The sequence below is a fragment of the Genypterus blacodes genome, unplaced genomic scaffold (assembly GCF_046128005.1).
Source record: "Genypterus blacodes isolate CSIRO-AG114 ecotype Tasmania unplaced genomic scaffold, CSIRO-AGI_Gbla_v1 ptg000064l_1, whole genome shotgun sequence".
Taxonomy (NCBI): domain Eukaryota; kingdom Metazoa; phylum Chordata; class Actinopteri; order Ophidiiformes; family Ophidiidae; genus Genypterus; species Genypterus blacodes.
The window spans coordinates 741,619-761,130 of NW_027466876.1; the positions used below are offsets into that span (position 1 = coordinate 741,619).

At 42.5% G+C, this 19,512-nt stretch overlaps 1 protein-coding gene across 6 annotated transcripts in view; it reads right to left on the reverse strand.

Annotated features, from left to right (window-relative positions):
* The window catches only part of LOC143004089 (unconventional myosin-VI-like), an 84,070-nt gene that overhangs the window by 47,580 nt on the left and 16,978 nt on the right, over positions 1 to 19,512 (reverse strand). For all 6 annotated transcript variants that reach the window (XM_076154951.1, XM_076154950.1, XM_076154949.1 and 3 more), the window contains exons 5-12: positions 19,092 to 19,221; positions 18,221 to 18,326; positions 17,861 to 17,916; positions 17,662 to 17,759; positions 16,964 to 17,128; positions 14,576 to 14,656; positions 6,840 to 7,020; positions 5,108 to 5,252 (exon numbers count right to left, since the gene is read on the reverse strand). In XM_076154951.1, coding sequence (XP_076011066.1) covers positions 5,108 to 5,252; positions 6,840 to 7,020; positions 14,576 to 14,656; positions 16,964 to 17,128; positions 17,662 to 17,759; positions 17,861 to 17,916; positions 18,221 to 18,326; positions 19,092 to 19,221 — 962 coding nt within the window. The remainder of the gene's footprint in view (positions 1 to 5,107; positions 5,253 to 6,839; positions 7,021 to 14,575; positions 14,657 to 16,963; positions 17,129 to 17,661; positions 17,760 to 17,860; positions 17,917 to 18,220; positions 18,327 to 19,091; positions 19,222 to 19,512) is intronic.

The window sequence follows — 19,512 nt, forward strand, 5'->3', positions numbered from 1 at the left end:
TCAACACAATTACAAACTGCACTCTTTGAGTCCAAATTGACTTGACTTTTAATGCCTTTAAAAAGGGAAAAAACACATATTGGTGGCAAAAGACAAAGATTCCAGGAGCTGTAAAATCTTTGTTTCTGCCATCATTATAAAATCCTGTTGCGGTTGTATTCTTCGGAATTAAAATGCAGAACACTGTCTCACCAAGAGAACTCTGGCCTAGCTTTGTAGATACTCAATATCTGTGAGATAGATTGGATTGCCCTAGACTGTTGGCATGGCGGCTGTTGTCATTACAGGAGGAGCTATCGTCAGGGGGCTAGAGTACGTTTGCAAAAAATGGTTTCTGAATCAGAAATCGTGTTTTGGCATGTCAACGGAGAATGTGAGATCAATGTAGTGGCTCTTGAGTCATGCCACGGTTACTGGATGAGCTCGCATAAGATCTGGAGCCAACAACAAAGCGAAGCCGCGCTCTCTCTCTGCAACAAAACTCCATATAACGACAAAACTTCTTCTTCCACACTGCATTTCCTGGCCTGTGATTTCACTCCGGCGCTACACAGACGCTACATTAGCCTTCCTTTCCAAGCGCGCTGTCCCTGGTGCTGAAAGCTGTGCCGAGTCGAATGTCACGCTATATCATATTTCCCAACCGAGAGCAATTTGTGTTGCTTTCCCTGACAGACGCGAGAAGCCTCTTAAATACCGACGGTGCATTCAAATGAACTCGCTGCGGCTGTGCTCATTTACATAAATTAGTCTTAGTAAATACCTTGCTAAATTGAAAAAACATGCCGAAATTTAGCGAGCTGGGCGGTAATTTGCGTCACGCTTATTATATCGGGCCCTGAGACTCTTTAATGATGGATCAATGAATGAAAGAAACAATTGATAGTATACTTGGAATGCACACACACACACAAACACACACACACAGACACACACACACACACACAGTTGCTGAAACTAATGTAGACCTAATAATTTACAGTTACTCGTCTTTATCACTTTGTTATTAGCCAATTGCCTAATTGCCCGGTTTAATAAATGCTCGCGTAAATCTCTGCCTGAGAATAAACTAAGCTGAGCGAGCCAACAGCAGGCCCACACTGGTTTAAAATGAAGAGGGCTTGCCTGACTTTCCAAGCAGATAATTGTGTTATTGACAACTTGAAAAAGAGAGATCGGCTGTGAGATAACAGCCATAAACCAACCACAGAAACCATAACCGGCAGCGGGGTGTGTGGAGGTATTGTAATTGCTTCTGACTGTGTGCGAGTGTGCGGTTCAATAGCGGCACACAAAGAGTGACCTGATGGCAGAGGAGAGATAAAATGCACTGTATTAATCTAGCGAGGAAGCCAAAGTTTTTTCCGCACAGGCTTCTCTCCTCTGGACTTTACTTCCCTCGCAGGGGCCGCTGCAGAGCGCTCAAGGACAGGCGGGGGGATAACAACTCTTTGCGAGCGGCCCTCAGCGGCTCCCCAAGCATTGATTAACCACATCTAACAAATCCACCTCTGTGCCGTCGCCCCCCCCTGCTCTCTGTGATAAATGATCTCCTCCGCACACGCACCAACACATGCCTGCCAACATACTATGGGGGCTACACATGAAAGGAGTCCCTACAGCTGTAATCTTTAATTTACTCCTCCGTATGAATCTTGTGTACATTACCATCAAAACTCAGGCTGGAGAACATTATTTTCTTCATTTGTATTCGAGCAGAGATGAAAACAGATTTTTTAAGCATCAAAGCGTTTAGAGGAGCCGTGTTTATCCGTCGTATACATTCCAGCCACGAGAATGAAGACCATAAATTTCAAAAGCTGAATGTACCCCTCCAGTCCAGTAAATCACAAAGTCGAAGACCCCTGTGAAGGCCCGGGGAGACGTTCGCTCACTCTGATCCACGATCGGTCCGAAATGAAGGATCTGGAGAATTATTATTGACTGGATTTTCAAGTCGTTTGGTACAGACATCCATAATGCATAGAGGATAACAACTAATGATGGGATCTGCAATTTCGGGTCACCACATAAACCAGGAACCCTACAAGAGAGTATCATTTCAGAGCGCTCAAGCTGCAACATCTGCTCTAATCGCTCTTTTACGGAAATTAACATTACTGGGATTTGAATGTCAGTCATAACCTTTATCGTCAGTTCCTTCCATTTCCTGTGACATAAATTCAGCTCTATCACAGCACAGACTGGTCCCCCCCGGCTCACCAGTGTGGACATCCTCGCAGCTCCACCACCTGCACCCTCTGGCCTCTCCAAACTGTCAGCCATGTTTAATTCACACAGCCGGCTCCCTGAGAACCAGCAACAGAGTCAGAGGTTCTAACACAGCGGTTTTGCCCTCTCATTTAAAACACCAAGAGGTCTAGACGCCAGGGCGGCAGAATGACACGACGCTAATCGTACAAATAGCTTAATAAGTATTCCCCGCGAGCTCGCTGCTCTCGTAGCCGCGCACTATAAACGGTTTCTTTCCTTCTGTGAACAATGGCTGATATCGTCTTCAGTAGAAATTGTACTTTCTGATGTCGGCCTGTTGATCTGCTGATGAGAAGATTTCCCTGGCTTTCCAGTTGTCAGATTGTTGTGATATGTAACTGAGAATTATTTGATCTTTGTGTTAAAATATTCCAGCTGGTTTCCTTTGCACACTACATTAGATTGCGCAAATAGAGAAGACAGAGAACGCAGTCAAGGTTCAACGTTTGAAGCTCAAAACAAGAACTTTCTAGAATGTGGTGTGGAGGAATATTCTCAAAGCAAGCCTGACACACAGTGAGCCAGAGGAGTGCATCTGTAATCTTAATCAGTATCAACGGGCTACAACGTTACGTCTCCATCGTGCTCTCGGTTCTTTCAGGTAATTGTACGACAGTGACATTTAGAAATCCAACCGGTAGGCGATTTGAAGCCGAAACTGATTTCAGGCAACAAACTCATTTGTGTCACCGCAGGTTTGGTAGATATGCAGATGGAATTGATGAGCGCATTGGAGGCGTCCAGACGGTTTGTTTAATGGCACGTCTGCCTGCCAGGTTGAGGGACTTAACCCCTTCTCCCCCTCAACTGCCATAAGCTGCTAACTACTGACCTACACCGGCAGAGTCAACATCTCCCACTCTTTCCTTCTCTCCGCCCCTCACAATTACACTCGCCCTCATGTTAGTTAACGACAATTAACGTAAATTAATTAGAAGTCCATCTCCATCATTTCTGTCCATCTCTGATACTCCGCTCCGACCGTTCTGGCTGTCGTCGTTTCTCACACATTCTTCCTCCGTTCCTCCATTTCCCCTCTACCTTCTCTATGAATCTCATTTCCTCCCACATTGACTCCACCTTCATCAATCTGTTATATTGTGTTCACATTTGCTGCGACAAAGAAGAAAGGGGGGGGGCGGCCACACCGGTCTCCGTGTCAGACCCCGGGAAAAACAAAATAAGGAGGATAAGGAGATAAAATACAACAATGGATTCTTCCACAGATTTACAATTGAGGTGTGCATGCGCTAATGGAGGCTTGTTTAATTCCTCCATACGGAAACCCCATTTGCATTTCAGTCACCTGACAAACGTATCACATCACAGAGCTCTTTGCTGTGCACACATGAGGCAGCATTTGAACACGCAGATGGAATTTTTTAATAGCTTGCTGGTAAAAACCTTTTGAATTAGCTGCTCTGGTGTTTAGCTAGAACTCTTTCTGGACAACAGGACGAGGAGACATAGCGGCCAGCTGTCCGAGTGCCACGGAGCGCTGCCTGTCTCCCTGCCATGCCGCGGATCCTAACAGGCTCCGCTGCTCCCCGTGTGCCTCATTTCAGTTTACTGTGTATTCTGATGTCAGCTGAAGGGACTTAAGCGTGGGCCGATCTCTCTGGACACTTACAACGAGACAAGTAGTACAACGTAATACACCATCAAAAATCTGCTTGAGCCAGTGTTAGGATTCCCCTGCGACAACAGCGGTGGATCAGTGTGTTGGGCTGTTGTTCTCTTTACTCTGTTTCTTAGCCCCAAAACATTCCTCCATGTAGGAAAATCCCTGGTGTCATACCTCTGTGTGTTCATGTATATGTGTGTGTGTACGGTTGCCTGAGAGAAGCTGCTGATTTAGCCCAAACGCTCTGCGGAACAATGGGTCAATTACAGTCATTAATTTCACAGACAGAGACAGTCTCTGTTGAGACAAGAAGGAGTGCTACGTAGCCAAGTTAGCCACCAATAACGGGTGGCCATTCATTAGCTCATACGAAAGAAGGTACATCAGAAAGTTGGTGTGCAGATCCACGTTTACAACCGGGCAATTACCCTACACCGGCAAAATAAATGACCTTGTTCTTGGTTTAAGTGCGTACACTGCTGAAGAGATCCGACGCCATCAATCTCTGGAGGCTCATGCACATTTTACCGAGGGCTGGGAACGAGAGCTTAGCAGATTTGTACAGACAAATTGCAGCAACACAAACAAAGATAAGATAATCTATCCCACTTTTGGCAGTCCAACATTGTAGTGTCTCTGGTGGATGGATGGATGGATGAATGGATGGATGGAAAATTGAAGCTAAGAATAAATGTAACAGCAAACTAAGATCACAAAATTAGATACCAGACGGACACAACATGGCAGATTTTCAAAATACTGTGCACATGATTACACGCCACCATTTGCGTTATTACTGTGATATCATCCAAGTATGGAGATGTGATTGTTTTCCGATATGCAGGCCTACTCTACTTCCTTCTCTACATGTTTCCTCTCTTTCCTTTTTGTTTTGTCCTTTCTTCTGTCCTTCAGATCCCTTGCTCTAAAAACATTCAAATCCCCACCAAAACATGACATATAAGACTTCCAAAATAAACTGTGATCTGAGTTCCTTTTCCCTCCCTTGGGTGTTCCTCTCAGTGTGTGCTGAATGTGTCAATGCCTGTGTCACTTAGTCAATGTCCTGTCTGTTTCCACAGCCGTGTGTGTGTGTGTGTGTGTGTGTGTGTGTGTGTGTGTGTGTGTGTGTGTGTGTGTGTGTGTGTGTGTGTGTGTGTGTGTGTGTGTGTGTGTGTGTGTGTGTGTGTGTAGAGCCGAGTTCCTTACTTGATAACTGTTCCTTTGGTGCCCCCTGCTGTTGTAAGCATGACCCTGGTGGTTAAGCTCACTCTCAGGTCCTCTTCTTCCAGGCCCAGCAGCTCGGCACAGTGGTCCAGGGTTTGACTCGACTGGTTCTTGATGGCACAGCCACCTGGAAGATGAGGACAGGACAGGACAATTTGAAGTTGGAAAGCTGCTGCATTCCAACTTCAAATGCAGCAGCTTATTTTTACCCCCACCTGAAATCCACCAAGGGCTACATTTATGATGGCTTTGATCAAATATTGAAGTCCTGCCTCCTTTCCAAGCTATTCTTTATTCCAATAACCTGAACCTGACAATGGGGTTTTACATACACCAGATATTGTGTGTGGATGGTTGCATGGATGGATCGAACGGGGTAGACTAGAAGCAGGACGACGTGTTACGTACTTCACTGCTTCACACAATTCCATATACAGACAGTTGTTCCATTAATACGCCATAAAACACACAACAAGTAAGATAGAATGACTGCTAGTCAATTAAACATTGGCATTACAAAGTGTTTTGAGGTACAAAACACTCAGAACATTGTTGTGAGTTTGTTTACAACATTGACTAAGATAGTCGATTTGCCAATACGACTGCACTATTCAAGCATTCAATTGATCTGCACTTCTAACAGCATTTCTATGCATTTGAAATAATGTTTTTTGGTTGACAGCAAATCAGTCGGGTGTCTACTTATATACGGACGTCACAGCGTCATTCTCAAAGCACGGTTTAGACTTTGAACTTCAGCAGAAGTTAACTTTCCACGGGGAAAAGGTTTTTCATTTAATGTGTGAATGTCTTTTTATTGCTGATGGACAGAGAGAAAGTGCAGACTGTCGGTTTAATGAGACTTTCATTTTCCAAGGCAGACGTTTCCCCCAAATCTTTTTTCATATCAGATTTCTATATATACTGTATATATACAGAGAAGCTTCCATTCAAGCTGAGCTGGACAGAAGATAGGGCGACCCAGAAGTAGTCAAAGAAAATTGCTTTGAAGTATGTGACTGACAGGAATGATGTTTTTTTGTCGTTTGTTGCTCACAAGCGATGTGTGTCAGAGCTGTTTCAGATACAGGACACTTACAAACATGAATGGGAGCTGTTAAGACGGTAAGAACATTCAGGCCCGGGATGGGAGAGTAGCGAATGTTCCCGACATGTCATTCCTGAGACCTGACAGCAGCAAAAGTTAGTTACCACAGAGCAAAAGTCTGTGTAACTGCTACTGACCAAACTTTCTCTTTCTCCTTTCCTCTGCAATTTAACAAAGCAGCTGGATGAGACACTGGAATAATAATAACCCAAGTGAATGATGACACTAATGCACAAACGGCATGAGGTCTATGGATCTGAACATCCCCCTAAGGTGAGGAATTTTTTATGTGAAATGTAGGCTACACTGTGCTCGCTCCAGGCTCACTTCAACCAGCGGGTGCATTCAGAAAAGCACCATGACACCTGACAGTGGAAAATGGACTCAAAAACACTGAAAGGCATTTTTGAGAACATCTCAAATCTGTATCGTCACCTCAGCAGCCTTGAGTTGTCCTTGTTGTTGGAGTGGTCTAGTGTCCTAAAAATATCCAGATTACATTGTATGTGTATGCAGACATACATATACAATCAAAAACTTAAGGGTATCTTCTTCCACAGCCTCTTCTAAACACGTAAACTGATTCTTTAACAGCGGATTCTTTACCTGAAGTGCTTCCAGCCTCCTCAAAGTCGATGTTGCCCAGGTGCAGCACGCCAGCCACCACCCTGAACAGGTCCAGCTTCTCCGTGTCGTCCAGGCCGATCTTCTTCATGGCCCCGCACATGCGGTGGAAGTCGGCCTGGTCGTCCAGCAGGGGGTCTTTCAGAGGGCCGGACTTCAAATGCTGAGAGGTCAAAAGAGAGGAAGAAGTTTTTCTTGATGCTACTGCAGTAATCTTGCCTTGTTTCCAGGTATTTCCACAAATCTAACAACTACCTTCAGACCTTTATGACTACATATTTACTCACAAGTATTAATATTAAATCTCTAATGTATAATACATAAGTCTCTGAATGGCTGTATAAACTGTTGAACAAAGGATGAATGAAGAAGAAGAAGAAGAAACACGGCACTGCACAGCATCATATTCGTTGTAAAAAAAATAAAAAAAATTTAAACCAGATCTGAATACAATTGCACCCTTGGCTTGAAATTAAACTCAGGTGTGTCCAATTACCATCGTTAACCCCCCAGATGTTCCTGCACTTTGTTTGGAGTCCACTAGAGTTTGAACTAACTCATTGATTGGACTTTATCTACTGTTTATGATGTCCCGCAGGTCACGTTGCATTATGGGGCAAAAACCAAGCCGTGAGTTCCAAGGACTCATCTGTGTGGATGGGAGAAACTTCCAGAAGGACAACCATCACTGCAGCACTCCACCTGTCTGGGCTTTAGGGCAGCGCGGCCAGACAGAAGCCACATGCCAAAAGCTACTAAAGGAAAAAAAGATTCTCTGGTTTAATGAACCCAAGATTGGTTTGCTCTCAACTCTTAACAGCATGTCTGGAGGAAACCAGGCACTGCTTATCACCTGTGCAATTTACATTCCAGCAGTGAAGCATGGCGGTGGTGGCACCATCATGCTGTGGGGCTGTTTTTCAGCAGCAGGGACTGGGAGACTAGTCAGAGTCGACGGAAAGCTCAATGTATCAAGATATTCTCGAATGAAAACCTCATTCAGAGCACTCAGGACCTCACATTGGGCAACGGAAAACTTTGTGAATGTCCTAATATGGCCTTATTGCACCTTCCAACCAAACAATGAACTGTCTTTCCTTTTATTGCTTCCATTTTTTTACAGTAACCCACAAAATTGACACATTCTTAATAAACAAAAACGATGAAACCCACACGAGGCACATTTCTATCTACAGTGAAGAGAAGGCAAAGATAGGGAAATTGGAACGTGTGCGCCTCAAAAGCCCCACTCAGAAATGTCACAGTCTGATGATTTAAAAAGGGGGAAAAATCCACCAGTTGTAATTTCTGTCTGCAGGCTAAACTTTATGTGACTCCGGCTGCACCCTGAGTTGAAGGAAGGACGGGGGAAGAAAATCAATTCTTGTCAGGATATCATGAAGCATTTTCAATTAGGTTCAAGAATTCTAAATCGACCAAAACTACTTTTCTTTATCATTACATAGAATTCACTGGAGGGATAGAGAGACATCATTCTCATAGGAGTTTTAATAGAGGGGAAGTTAGCCTGCACTTTAGAAGATATGCAGCCATTATTTATTTAGAGGGTATAATCATACCAAATCTGTTAGGAGTAGTTGAGGGGATGGAGTTGGATTTTATGTATATATACAGTAAATATATATATATACACCCAAAGGTATTTTGGTTGATATATTTCTGTGCAGTGAAGCGTTCTCTCTTGAGTGCCAGTCGACCAGAATACAAATTGTAAAAAAAACGAGTCCCTCAAGTTCATCTGAAGCCAATATGAGGCTTCAGCAGACTGAGTAAGGATCATTTTCTATACTGAAGTCATAATCACATGGGACTATTACTGCCTGCGGACCTCGTGATTGAGGAATTATCCCCAAAAATGTGTGTTTCACCTGGGCATTCTTGGATAAATGAAGGCTGTATATTGCTTTGCTGAGCTAGCTTCTCTTGCTTTGTGATGCCTTTGGTCTTTAATAACTATAGAAAGCTACTGTCACTATTGGAGGAAAGAAATGTTTCTGTGCCAAAAAATGGATGATGCTAGTGATTTTTGGATTGATCCCAGGTATTCCCTTCTGGGATTGAGAAAGAAGGAGTCCTTGGTATCCATACAGCCATTAAAGACACGAGTTGAGAAGCCATTAAAAAGCAGCATCTCCTGCTAAGCCAATCAAACTGCTGAAGCCTTCCTTGCTGTAGCTTCAATTGAACTTTAGAAGTGTTATTTTGTGCATTTAAAGATACAAAAAATTTGATTGAATAAAGTAAAACAAAAGCTTAAAAAGAGTTTATACATATTATGGATTACTACTAATGTCTGAAGTCCAAAAACAGCAAAAAAAAGCCTTTTATTGCATTAAAACCAACAGTGCAAGAAAAGCAACAAGGGGCCAGCTATTCTCTAATAGACTCAAACAGCAATAATGCAGACTTCCCAATAAACTGGATTCTAATCACATAAAAAAGCATAACTTTTTGATAACTTTCTTTTAATGAAAATGTACAAATCAATACAATCTGAGCAGACACATTTTTCAAATAGCACATTTTTCTGCTGAGCTTAGTAAACTGGACAAATCTCTGATGGGTTAGAGTATTACTAGAAAGTGTGCACTTCAAAAAAAAAAAACTTTGGTAAGTTTTGCAAAGCAGAATCTGGGGTGATGTGCCAGAGGAACCGTTGCACACAACCGGTGGAATTCTGAGTCACACACACACACACACACACACACACACACACACACACACACACACACACACACACACACACACACACACACACACACACACACACACACACACACACACACACACACACACACACACACACACACACACACACACACACACACCAGTGCACTACACCTGCAGCAACATACTGATCACACAGATGGACAGCGTAGTGGGTTATAGTGTAGTATATAGCGAGAATTTGTTGGCTTGTTGGCTGCCAATGGAATCCACTGCTATTGATTGAGTTAAAGATCGCCAAAGCAACATAAATGAGTCAAATTCAAACTGTTAAAAGCTTCCTTTCAAAACCCTGGGGGCAGTGTATGGTTGTCAAATGATATGGTTCTTTTGGGGATCAAGTTTGGACCGAACTAACTTTACCCAGAATTACGTGGAGTACTTAGTTAACTGTTCCAAAAAGTGTCACTTTCTAAAAAGGTCAAGTCCACAAAGATTCCTGTGTGCAATGCAAAAAACAAACACTCCACCTGTAAATGGAAGCTGTAGATTGTTTGTTGTTGTAGGTTTGTTTTTTTCCTTTCAACTTTAAAATTGAGGCTACTTTAAAGTTCTAACCTCCCTTCTTCTCCTCCTGCCACCCCAGAAAACCATGACTGTTTACAAATAATATTTCTCCGGCGTCTCTGTGGGCTTCGTAAATTTCATAGACCTCGTAAAAACCAAACTGCATTTAAAAACTTGTGAGTCCATTACCCAGGACAAAACTTTGTGAAACAGAGTGCGGAGTAAGAGTCCCTAACGGACGGTAGCAGGCAATCATGTAGCGCCGCAGTGACGTTACAGGGAACATGAGCATGATTTGTTGCTGTTGTTACTTAGATTTTTCAGTCTCTTTCATTAGACTCTAATAAGCTCTCCTGGGATTTTTCAATATTTAATTTTTCATGTATTTACGTCTACAAACCCCCCGGCAACATAAATTAATTTCCATAAATTGCTTGTTTTCCTCTAATTCTAGTTGAACGCGTTTGTTTGTTGCTTAGTCTTGAAGAGGTTTTCTCATTTTCTACTATCAATTCACTTGGCAAAGAGTGTTTTGGGTAATACGGGTAATGAGACAATATAAGCACTGGGAATGTATGTAAATGCAATTACTGGCCATCGGGAGAGTAAAGTTGTTCAAGCTTTAAACTTTTTTTAAGCTGCTACTTGAGGCAGATCATCATCATCGCTAATTGAGCGTTGCCAGATCTTAAGCTTCCCAAACATGAGCTTCATCCATAATTCACGTGGGTTACACGATGTGATAATCCTTCGCCAAATCCCTCATCAACTTGGTAGGAAGCACCTGTTAATCTACCATCATTTCTAAGAGTAATGCTTTTGGATATGCCCCTTAAGATTATAATCCTTTTGTATGGATTTTATAATTGTTTTAGCCTCGAGATCCTTTAAAAAAAAGGCCCAGATTTTCCTTTGTTAGAGACGACAGTGTGAATTTAAATTGTGAACTTATAATTAGACGTATGGCGTCTCGGTGGAATTCTCTTCCGCTCATCAACCGCAATCTTCTACAGGGAGAGAGGATCACTGATCTCTTGTCAATGTTCCCTCCTAATGGCAATAATAATTAATAACAGCAGCACTGCTGGGAATGTCATGTACAGCTGCAATAATTGAATACTTCTACATAATTAATCAAACGCTGAAGGCAAGAGGAAAGAGCTTAATTCACATGATGAGGTATTCCTATTAAAGAAAGAAGTCTCTGTGCCGTGCAGAGGCCGTGACGGTCTCCACTCCTAATGACAATCTTTGCTGTTTGTCTCCAAGAGCTTTCTGAAATCTATGTTAATATCAGGAGAGCTGGATTTTGCCAGACCAGAAACATAACACTAATGCAATATCAGAGGGGTCTGAATTTAAGCCGCTTTGTTCCATTCTGTTTAAGCGAGCGCAAATTGGGTTGGTTGCGTACCTCCCTGCCAAACTCTCAGGGGACTCGTTTGATTGCTTTTATTTTTAGATTCAATGATTTATTGGTTTTTCTACATAGTTGTTTCTACTGTGGATTTGCAGAAGCACTTCAATGCATCCTTCGTCATCCCCAAACTTCAATAGAAAGGTAATAAATAATTCTTTCAACCCTAATGGAAGCACGGAAATATGTCTGCAATAAATGAGTATGACCACTCTGAGTAACGGTGATTGTAACTCTTCAGGTAAACATATCTTTGATGTGGTTTGTTGTCCTTTTGCCGTAATGTACGTCACACATCCTTGCTCGCTTCACCGTTTTCCTTCTCTTCTTTTTCTGTTCATAACTGCATCCTCATTGTAATGCCAGATGCTTTCTTCAAGCAAGTGAGCAAAGTTGTCAATCTGACTTGTGGATTGCTGCAGACACTTCTCTGTTCGGGCAACAGTCCTCTGGTAGGTCTGATGTCTGAACATGGAGGCACTACTGCTCACAAATCTCAAACAAACGAGAAAAGAGGGTCGTGAACAAGGCGAGCGCAGCAGAAAAGTGTCAGAACGAGTCGATGAGTGTGTTGTGACTGGACTTTATAGACATAAGCTACGGTGATCTTAAAATCCAGTTTATTGGGATGTTTGCATTATTGCTCTTCATGTCTATTAAGGAATCGCAGCCTCTTCCAATTAATGATTTTAAAGCAGTGGAGACTTTTATTTGTACACTTTGGAGGGCTTATTTTTGGCTGTTTGCAAACTCTAAGAGGTTAATAAGCTACGAACAGGAGAGGAGAATCAATGCCTTACGACTGGCGCCTCAGATGTCAGCCTCGCTTTGACACTATCGGTTATATTGATCATCAATTAATCTCATGATTGCGTGAATTATTAACTGAGCGATTGTTAATGGCACATGAAGAGAATTGTGTATTCTGAGTCTGTGGCCCAGCAAAGTCTGTCCCTTATCATCAGAAGTTATTATTTGATATGGATGAGCAAAAATGAGTCAAAGCAAATGATGTGCATATATTCATAATATGCTGCAGTGTCAACACTTATTATCTTTTTGTTTTTATGTGAAAGTTTTGCACACAGATGACGCTTTTGACCTTTTTCTCCCTCTGACCTTCGTCCACGGCACCTTTATCTTCTGCCATATTGCTGAATCTTCTTCTGTGTATGAGTGCAGGGTCAAATTGCAGAATGATGTAAACATGTACATAGTTCCTCCTCTGGGTAGTTCAGGGTTTTAAAAAAAGTTCCTTATTTCATTCAGAAGGTTTGGTCTAAAGCCTGATGAGAGGCTGTGGGTGTGTTGATGTTCATAATGTAGCTGTGGGTGGGGATATATTTACTTTTCAGATATTTAGGAAATCTCATTAGAGGAGAAACTTTTGTTGCTGAAAACAGTACAGTATCATTGTTTACATTTTTTTTAGTCTGACTGGAGGGGATCGGTAATTCACTTTGATAACTCACTGTCGCAACCTTCTGTGATGGATATCAATTGTGAGAAAGCCTCAATACCTGATTCACACACACACACACTCCTGATGCAGTCTCCATGACCACTGACCTGCTGTACTAATATGAAACCAATTATCAGTGGACACAGCCACAGTGCGCGCGACACACACACACACACACACACACACACACACACACACACACACACACACACACACACACACACACACACACACACACACACACACACACACACACACACACACACACACACACACACACACACACACACACACACACACACACACACACACACACACACACACACACACACACACACACACACGCCTGGGAAACTGAGAAGAAGAAAAGAACTTGGGTGGAATTTGCCGAGTCAGGTTTCAGGAGCTGTGCGGGCTTTTAATGGAGTTTGCACCGTTGATGATGAATTGTAGACTTTATAATGGTCGACGAGTTGCTTTGTGGTTGTTTTTTGTTAACTTGCATAACTGAACTAAGGTGGAGAAGCACAGGAGGTGTACACACGCTGCAGCCGCACAGGGTTCCTCCAACTTTATGTTGTGTATCTTTGTGTACAACCCTCCAAAGTTCAACAAGAGGACACCTTTTTTTTTTTGCAGATAAATGAACACAAGACTCAGGAACTGCATTTCCCCAGTGCAAGGTAGAACACTTGGTTTGGACTTTTACTGATTTCCGCCCCAAAACTTAAGGACATATTTAGTTCAAATAATGTATTTCTCACAGACTCCTGCGCTTCACAGTCTTCAGCTAAACAACGGAGCATTCGGCAGATTCAGCAGATGATTCAGCACTGATTGATCGAAAGGAAGAGAAACAACACCGCCGGCGGGTTTGAAGATTTGTGAAAAAGAACGGGGAAGTGAGTAAAACTGTGGAGCTCGGCTGTTTGTGGGGAAGAGCAGCAACTTCATATCGTGATACGATCATGAAAACTCGACGATCAACCTGACTGTCAATCATCTACACGCCACTTTGGGAATGAAATCCGCCGAAAGAGCGAGAACGTTCCTCCTCAGGATGGCTCTGGGTTTTAAGTTGTTCCAAACTTTAGCTCTGACAGCACTTTCTCCTTCCTTAAACAAACACGTCATTTATCAAAACAGATGGCGTCCTGACAAATGCTTCGCTGCGCCCCATAGTCATCAGCAATAAAGCACCTACAGTAAATTAATGTTACACAGCGCTGCCGTGCAGAATCTCTCCCAACAAAAACAGAAACACTGGGGTCACACTTGGTGTCTTATCCAATCCCACGCTTGAAGACGCCGAGCAAAGCCAATCGGTGAGGCGGTTCCGTTCATTTCATCAAAGATCACACCACTGTCAGAGGGCTCATTTCGCAAAGGGTGAAGAGGGGAAATGCGTTGACAGCTCCGCAAACAGCTGATGAGCATTTCCAGACAAAGGGGAAAGCAAACGCGTACCAGCAGAAGACTTAGATCCGTATTGGCAGTCTTAAGAGAGTAGGGATTGGTCGATCTGAGAGTAGCGATGACTGTCAAACCCTGATGTGTAAAAGGCATAACAACATTATACTGTACCTCTGTACTCTTCCGGTTCTGCGGGACCTGCTTGTCTGAGTCTTTGGTGGCGAAGAACCGAGTGCATCCTCTGTTCAGGTACTGAAATAAGAGACAGAAAGAGCGAAAGATATGAGATAAACTTACTTTCTCTACTAAGCAGAGTTTCTACACGTATTTGCCAATTAAAATTCCAAAACTTCTCCACGACTCCACGGTGTAATAAATATTGCGACACTATTAAATTACTGTTTAAATCAAGAAATGCGAGGAAACGAGACTCATTCCCCGTTGGTCGCCATCCTTGCGAGTTCGACATCGGAGAGGACTTAAGTCTCAAAAGCCAGAGATTAATTCCTTCTATTTGTCTTACTCGTCTGTGCGCACCGGTAGAGGAAACAATACATCAATACGTGTGAGAAGATAATTGAAGCGGTGGGATGCGACGCAGGTGGTGCGGTGCCCTGCAGACTGAATGTCGGCACTTTAAAAAGGCCTGTGAATGACGTAGGTGAGGTGAGCGCACTGAATATAGATGATCCTGCCAATAAATGGATGAGTGTGCAAAACAAGTGAGTCAGCTCTTCACTGGGCTCTCAAACAGGCAGGGAAAGAACAGATGAAGGCTTTTTAAAGAGTAAATATCCACGTCTGGTTCATCTCTCTCTCTCTCCTTCGTCAGCCCCGACCATTTTTTCTACTGCAGTGCTTGAAGGGGACATTTCGATATTCTTAAGCTTTGTATTTACCATTCAAACACACACACTGGCCTCGGGAGAGTCTAACCGGGTGTGTGGGCGGATAAATTCATCAGCTCAAACATTATAACGCTCCTATCTGTACATTTAATTGCCTTTAACTAAATCTTAACTAAATTGTTTACCTTTGTTTAAGTAAAACTTGAGTTTGAATAAGCAGGACTTTTCCATTGGGTTGTTACTTGAGAGTTCTTCCTCTGCTTGTAATTGAATGCAAAAGTTTTTTCTGTCACAAATCCTTTTCAGAGCATCCTGAAGAAAGAAGTTCTTTAAGTCCTTCTACGTCTGGAGTTCCAGAGCGCAAGCCGAAGTGTTTAACGGCAAAACGCCATCCGCTGACAGACGAGAGAGCCAAGGATCGATATTTTCCCCTGCACTTTAATTTAAAGAACAAGAGGAAATGATAAGCCATTATGTCTGCGTTACCCACTTTCCCCGGCACCCATTACTGCAGACGTCGCTATATGTGTCTCAATGTGAGCAATTTAGCTCTTTTTTAGTAATTGTTCTTCTTTTTTTTAAGGCAAAAGAAATGATAGCAAGTAATGGCACGTAATGGCCACAGGCGGAGCAATTTAGCCTCTGCTTTCTTTGCTAATGAACAAAGAACACTGTGTACTACGCTTGTTGTTCATGTCTGTGTTTACCGGAGGCCTACTACACACTGACACACTGCTGGTGCCAAAGAAAAACTGTTAAAAATACATCAGAGCCAAAGAGACATATTCCGTCTCGACCGAGAACACGGACAGAGTGATTTCTTTTTTTCCTGTGTGTTCAAGCTTTTGCAAAGAAAAGCCACACTGCTTCCTTCCTGCCTCAAATATGTGTTCCTGACAATCCATACATGCGTTCCAAATTGGCCCGATTCAAATAAGGCTTCGTAAGAAAATCCTTCATCTTTCCGTCTGTACTTAACTTTCTCCAAATTTAAAACTACAGGCCTTGGTGCTTTATTTGAACAGACTGGTCTTACAACGGGAAGAAATGGGCTTTTACTACAGAAAGTGCCAGACGGGGGCATGCGAAATCATAACTTGTTGACAGGCAGACTCATTTATTGACGGTTATGTCTGTTTATGCAATTGGATGACTGACACCGACATAAACTATCACCCTTTTTTTCCCCTTTCAAGTTGTTGACAAGGCCAGCTGAGCTCAATGCTTTAACCTAATGATTCTTCACTCCATTTCTCTCTGCTTCTGTCTTTATGCTCGCACCATCATCACTGTCAACGGCGCCCACTTGTGAACCCAAAAGAAGACAGGTAATTTGGAACGCTTTCTGCCCGCAAAGACTTCTTCTTTCTTTCTAATCACAATGTTTCGGTCCTCCCAGATTTATTTATAATTCCGACAAGCTGCCCGACAGCGGGGACGCAAAAACTTGATATTGCGATTAATCAACTTGTCCTATCATATCATGACAAGCAAATAATAATTTTTCAGAATCCAACCAATCCCCGCAGCCAGCCATCCATTGCTGCTGGCATTCATTAGTTGAAAAGCAGGGCGCACTTTGGAAAGGTATTTCACACTTTTCAGTTTCCAATTCACCTGGCGTGTAATGTAGAAGAATCATTACAAAGAAGGTTTTGTCTGCGGGGGGCGAGTAGTAAACTAGCCCACTAACTGGGTGATGTATTTGTACCCTGAATGTGTCGGGGGAGCTGAGGTGGAACTTCTGCCTGATGTCCTCGGAGGCTCCCGCAGACAGTCTGTAGAAGATGTGGTAATTCCTCTCCTCCTTGCTTTGCGTGCAGATCCTCGACTTCTCCAGCAGGTAGTGAGACACGAAACCGCCCACAACGGCGTTCTGGAATCACAAAGGGCACAAATAGTAGCAGGGTACGACAAAAAGCGTGTCGTTCACAAAGTATGTGGACTGAAACAGACTGTGAGTGCCAGATACATATGTGATGAGGGTAATATGAAGAATACAGCCACTATGGAATCCTTATGGAGACATCTGCCAGGTGTATCCTAATAAGTCATGTACCAAACTGACTTAGTAGTACAATAATATTTATAATGTGTCAGATCCTAAATGCATGTATACAGATTTATGCAAACAAAGTGAGAGAGAGAGAGAGAGAGAGAGAGAGAGAGAGATTAGATTGGCAAAACAGAAGCAGGCTATACTCCGATCTCATTAAAGTTGTTTATTAGTAGTTAGGTGTGTGAGCCTCAGTGATGGGAAGGGAATATTCGGTTTATTAATGGCTATTTAAAAAGTAGATATGAAGATAGATATAAACTGTAAATGCTGGATAATGAGAGCTATGAGGCATCGTATTTCACGATGACACAAAAAGATTAAATAAGATTGATACACAAAACAAACTGCACCTTCTCATTGAAGTGGATTTCCACAAACTTTCCAAAACGACTGCTGTTGTTGTTCCGGACAGTTTTTGCATTTCCAAAAGCCTCCAGCAGGGGGTTTGCTGCAAAAAAAAGAAAAAGAAAGTCAGAATCAATCACACGCTCACGTTCACACACAGCAAAATGCCAGATTCAAGTGTAAGATATGAGCGGGGATTCTTACCTTCCACTATCCTCTCGTCTATATCCTGACCTGTTCCATAAGATGACGTCAAGTACCTGTTGAGACAAAACAATGATGAAAATACGCAAGATCATATTCACCCTCACCGTGAATTTGTTCAACAGATGTAGATGTAGATGCTCTAAATGTATTTGCTTTCATTTAAACAGATCCACATCAGTATCTGGACATTGCACCTGATGCTAGTTAATCATAGGATACACATTCCTGAAGTTTTCGTTGTTGTTGTGTTTGTTTGTGACTTAAGTTTTGTCCAAACTGAAAGCTGCTAGCCTCTTATTTCCTGTCCATCTATCCGTCAGTTTGTGTGATTCGGAAAAGATGCAGTGTCATTCCAACCTGAGCACAAACTTGGTGTTTTCGGTCTTTCCGGCGCCGGACTCCCCTGAGACGATGATGGACTGGCTCATCTTCAGGACCCTCATGTCCCTGTAGGCCTTATCAGCTGAGAGAGCAGACAGAGGAAGCAGCTGTTAGATTACATCCTCCTCTGCCTCAGGGACACAAAGCTGACCCCAATAATCAGGCAGATATTAAAGTCTAAACTATTTTTCCTCCGGTGTCGAGGTGATGAGTGAGTCTGGACGGAGAGAAGGCTGAGGTGTGGGGACACTGAGGCAAACCTGGGGGCTTACTGACATCTAGTGGGCGGATTAGAAACTACAGTGCATATACATTACTAATACCGAAGGTCAAGAGGAACCTTTACAAACAACCTTACAAGTCATGCATCAAAAAGGAGTACAATTAAAAATCTAACATTTTAGAACACTCATATGGGGAAGTTTTAGTTTAGGAGTGGCACAAAAATGTTTTCACAATGTAGATTTTTAAAGGTTGAACTACTTATATCTTCATTTAAATCACCACATTTTTGCTTGTACTTAATAATATTAAAAATACCAGAATTAATGTATATTGTGTAGAATTTTTGTTAGTATGATGATAAGGAGCTCTAAGCACTCGTTCATAGTTTGTGTATATGTAGTCATGCTTGTTAAGTACAAGTACTGGACGTTGATACTCACACATTACCAAAAACTACTACATTACAAATAGTAGGAGTACAAACTATCCAATTTTAGAAGAAGTAAATACATACGTTAACATCTATCTGACTGAAGGCGTGTTAGTGTGAGCTGTATCTTTAACTTCAGCACTCAACATGGGGTTAGAAATAAAATATAACATGAGAGAATATTTTACTCACCAATGGCGTAGACGTGAGGCGGCAGAGTGCCCAGCGACCTCCCATGGTACTTCTTGATGGTCTCAGGAGAGTAAAGCTTTGGGATGTCATAGTAGGGGTTCACTGCAATCAGGATGTTGGCTACAAATGTCTGTGAGACGGGAAAGAAGAGGGGAAAACTGAAAACAGCAACTTGCCCTCAGCATCTCTCCATGATTTATAGTCTGTGACGTTAAACAGCAGCAGGAAAACATTTTGACATTTTGAAGCAGTTCTTCCTTTGGCCACTAGATGTCCCTAAACAGCCAGCAGATTAGAAATCTCAGGGCCTCTTTACTGTGTGTATGTGTATGTATCTGTGTGTGTGACAATAATTAAATTAAAATTATTAAATTAACATACTTGGAGTTAAACATTTACACCTTTATCTCAAGTTATGACA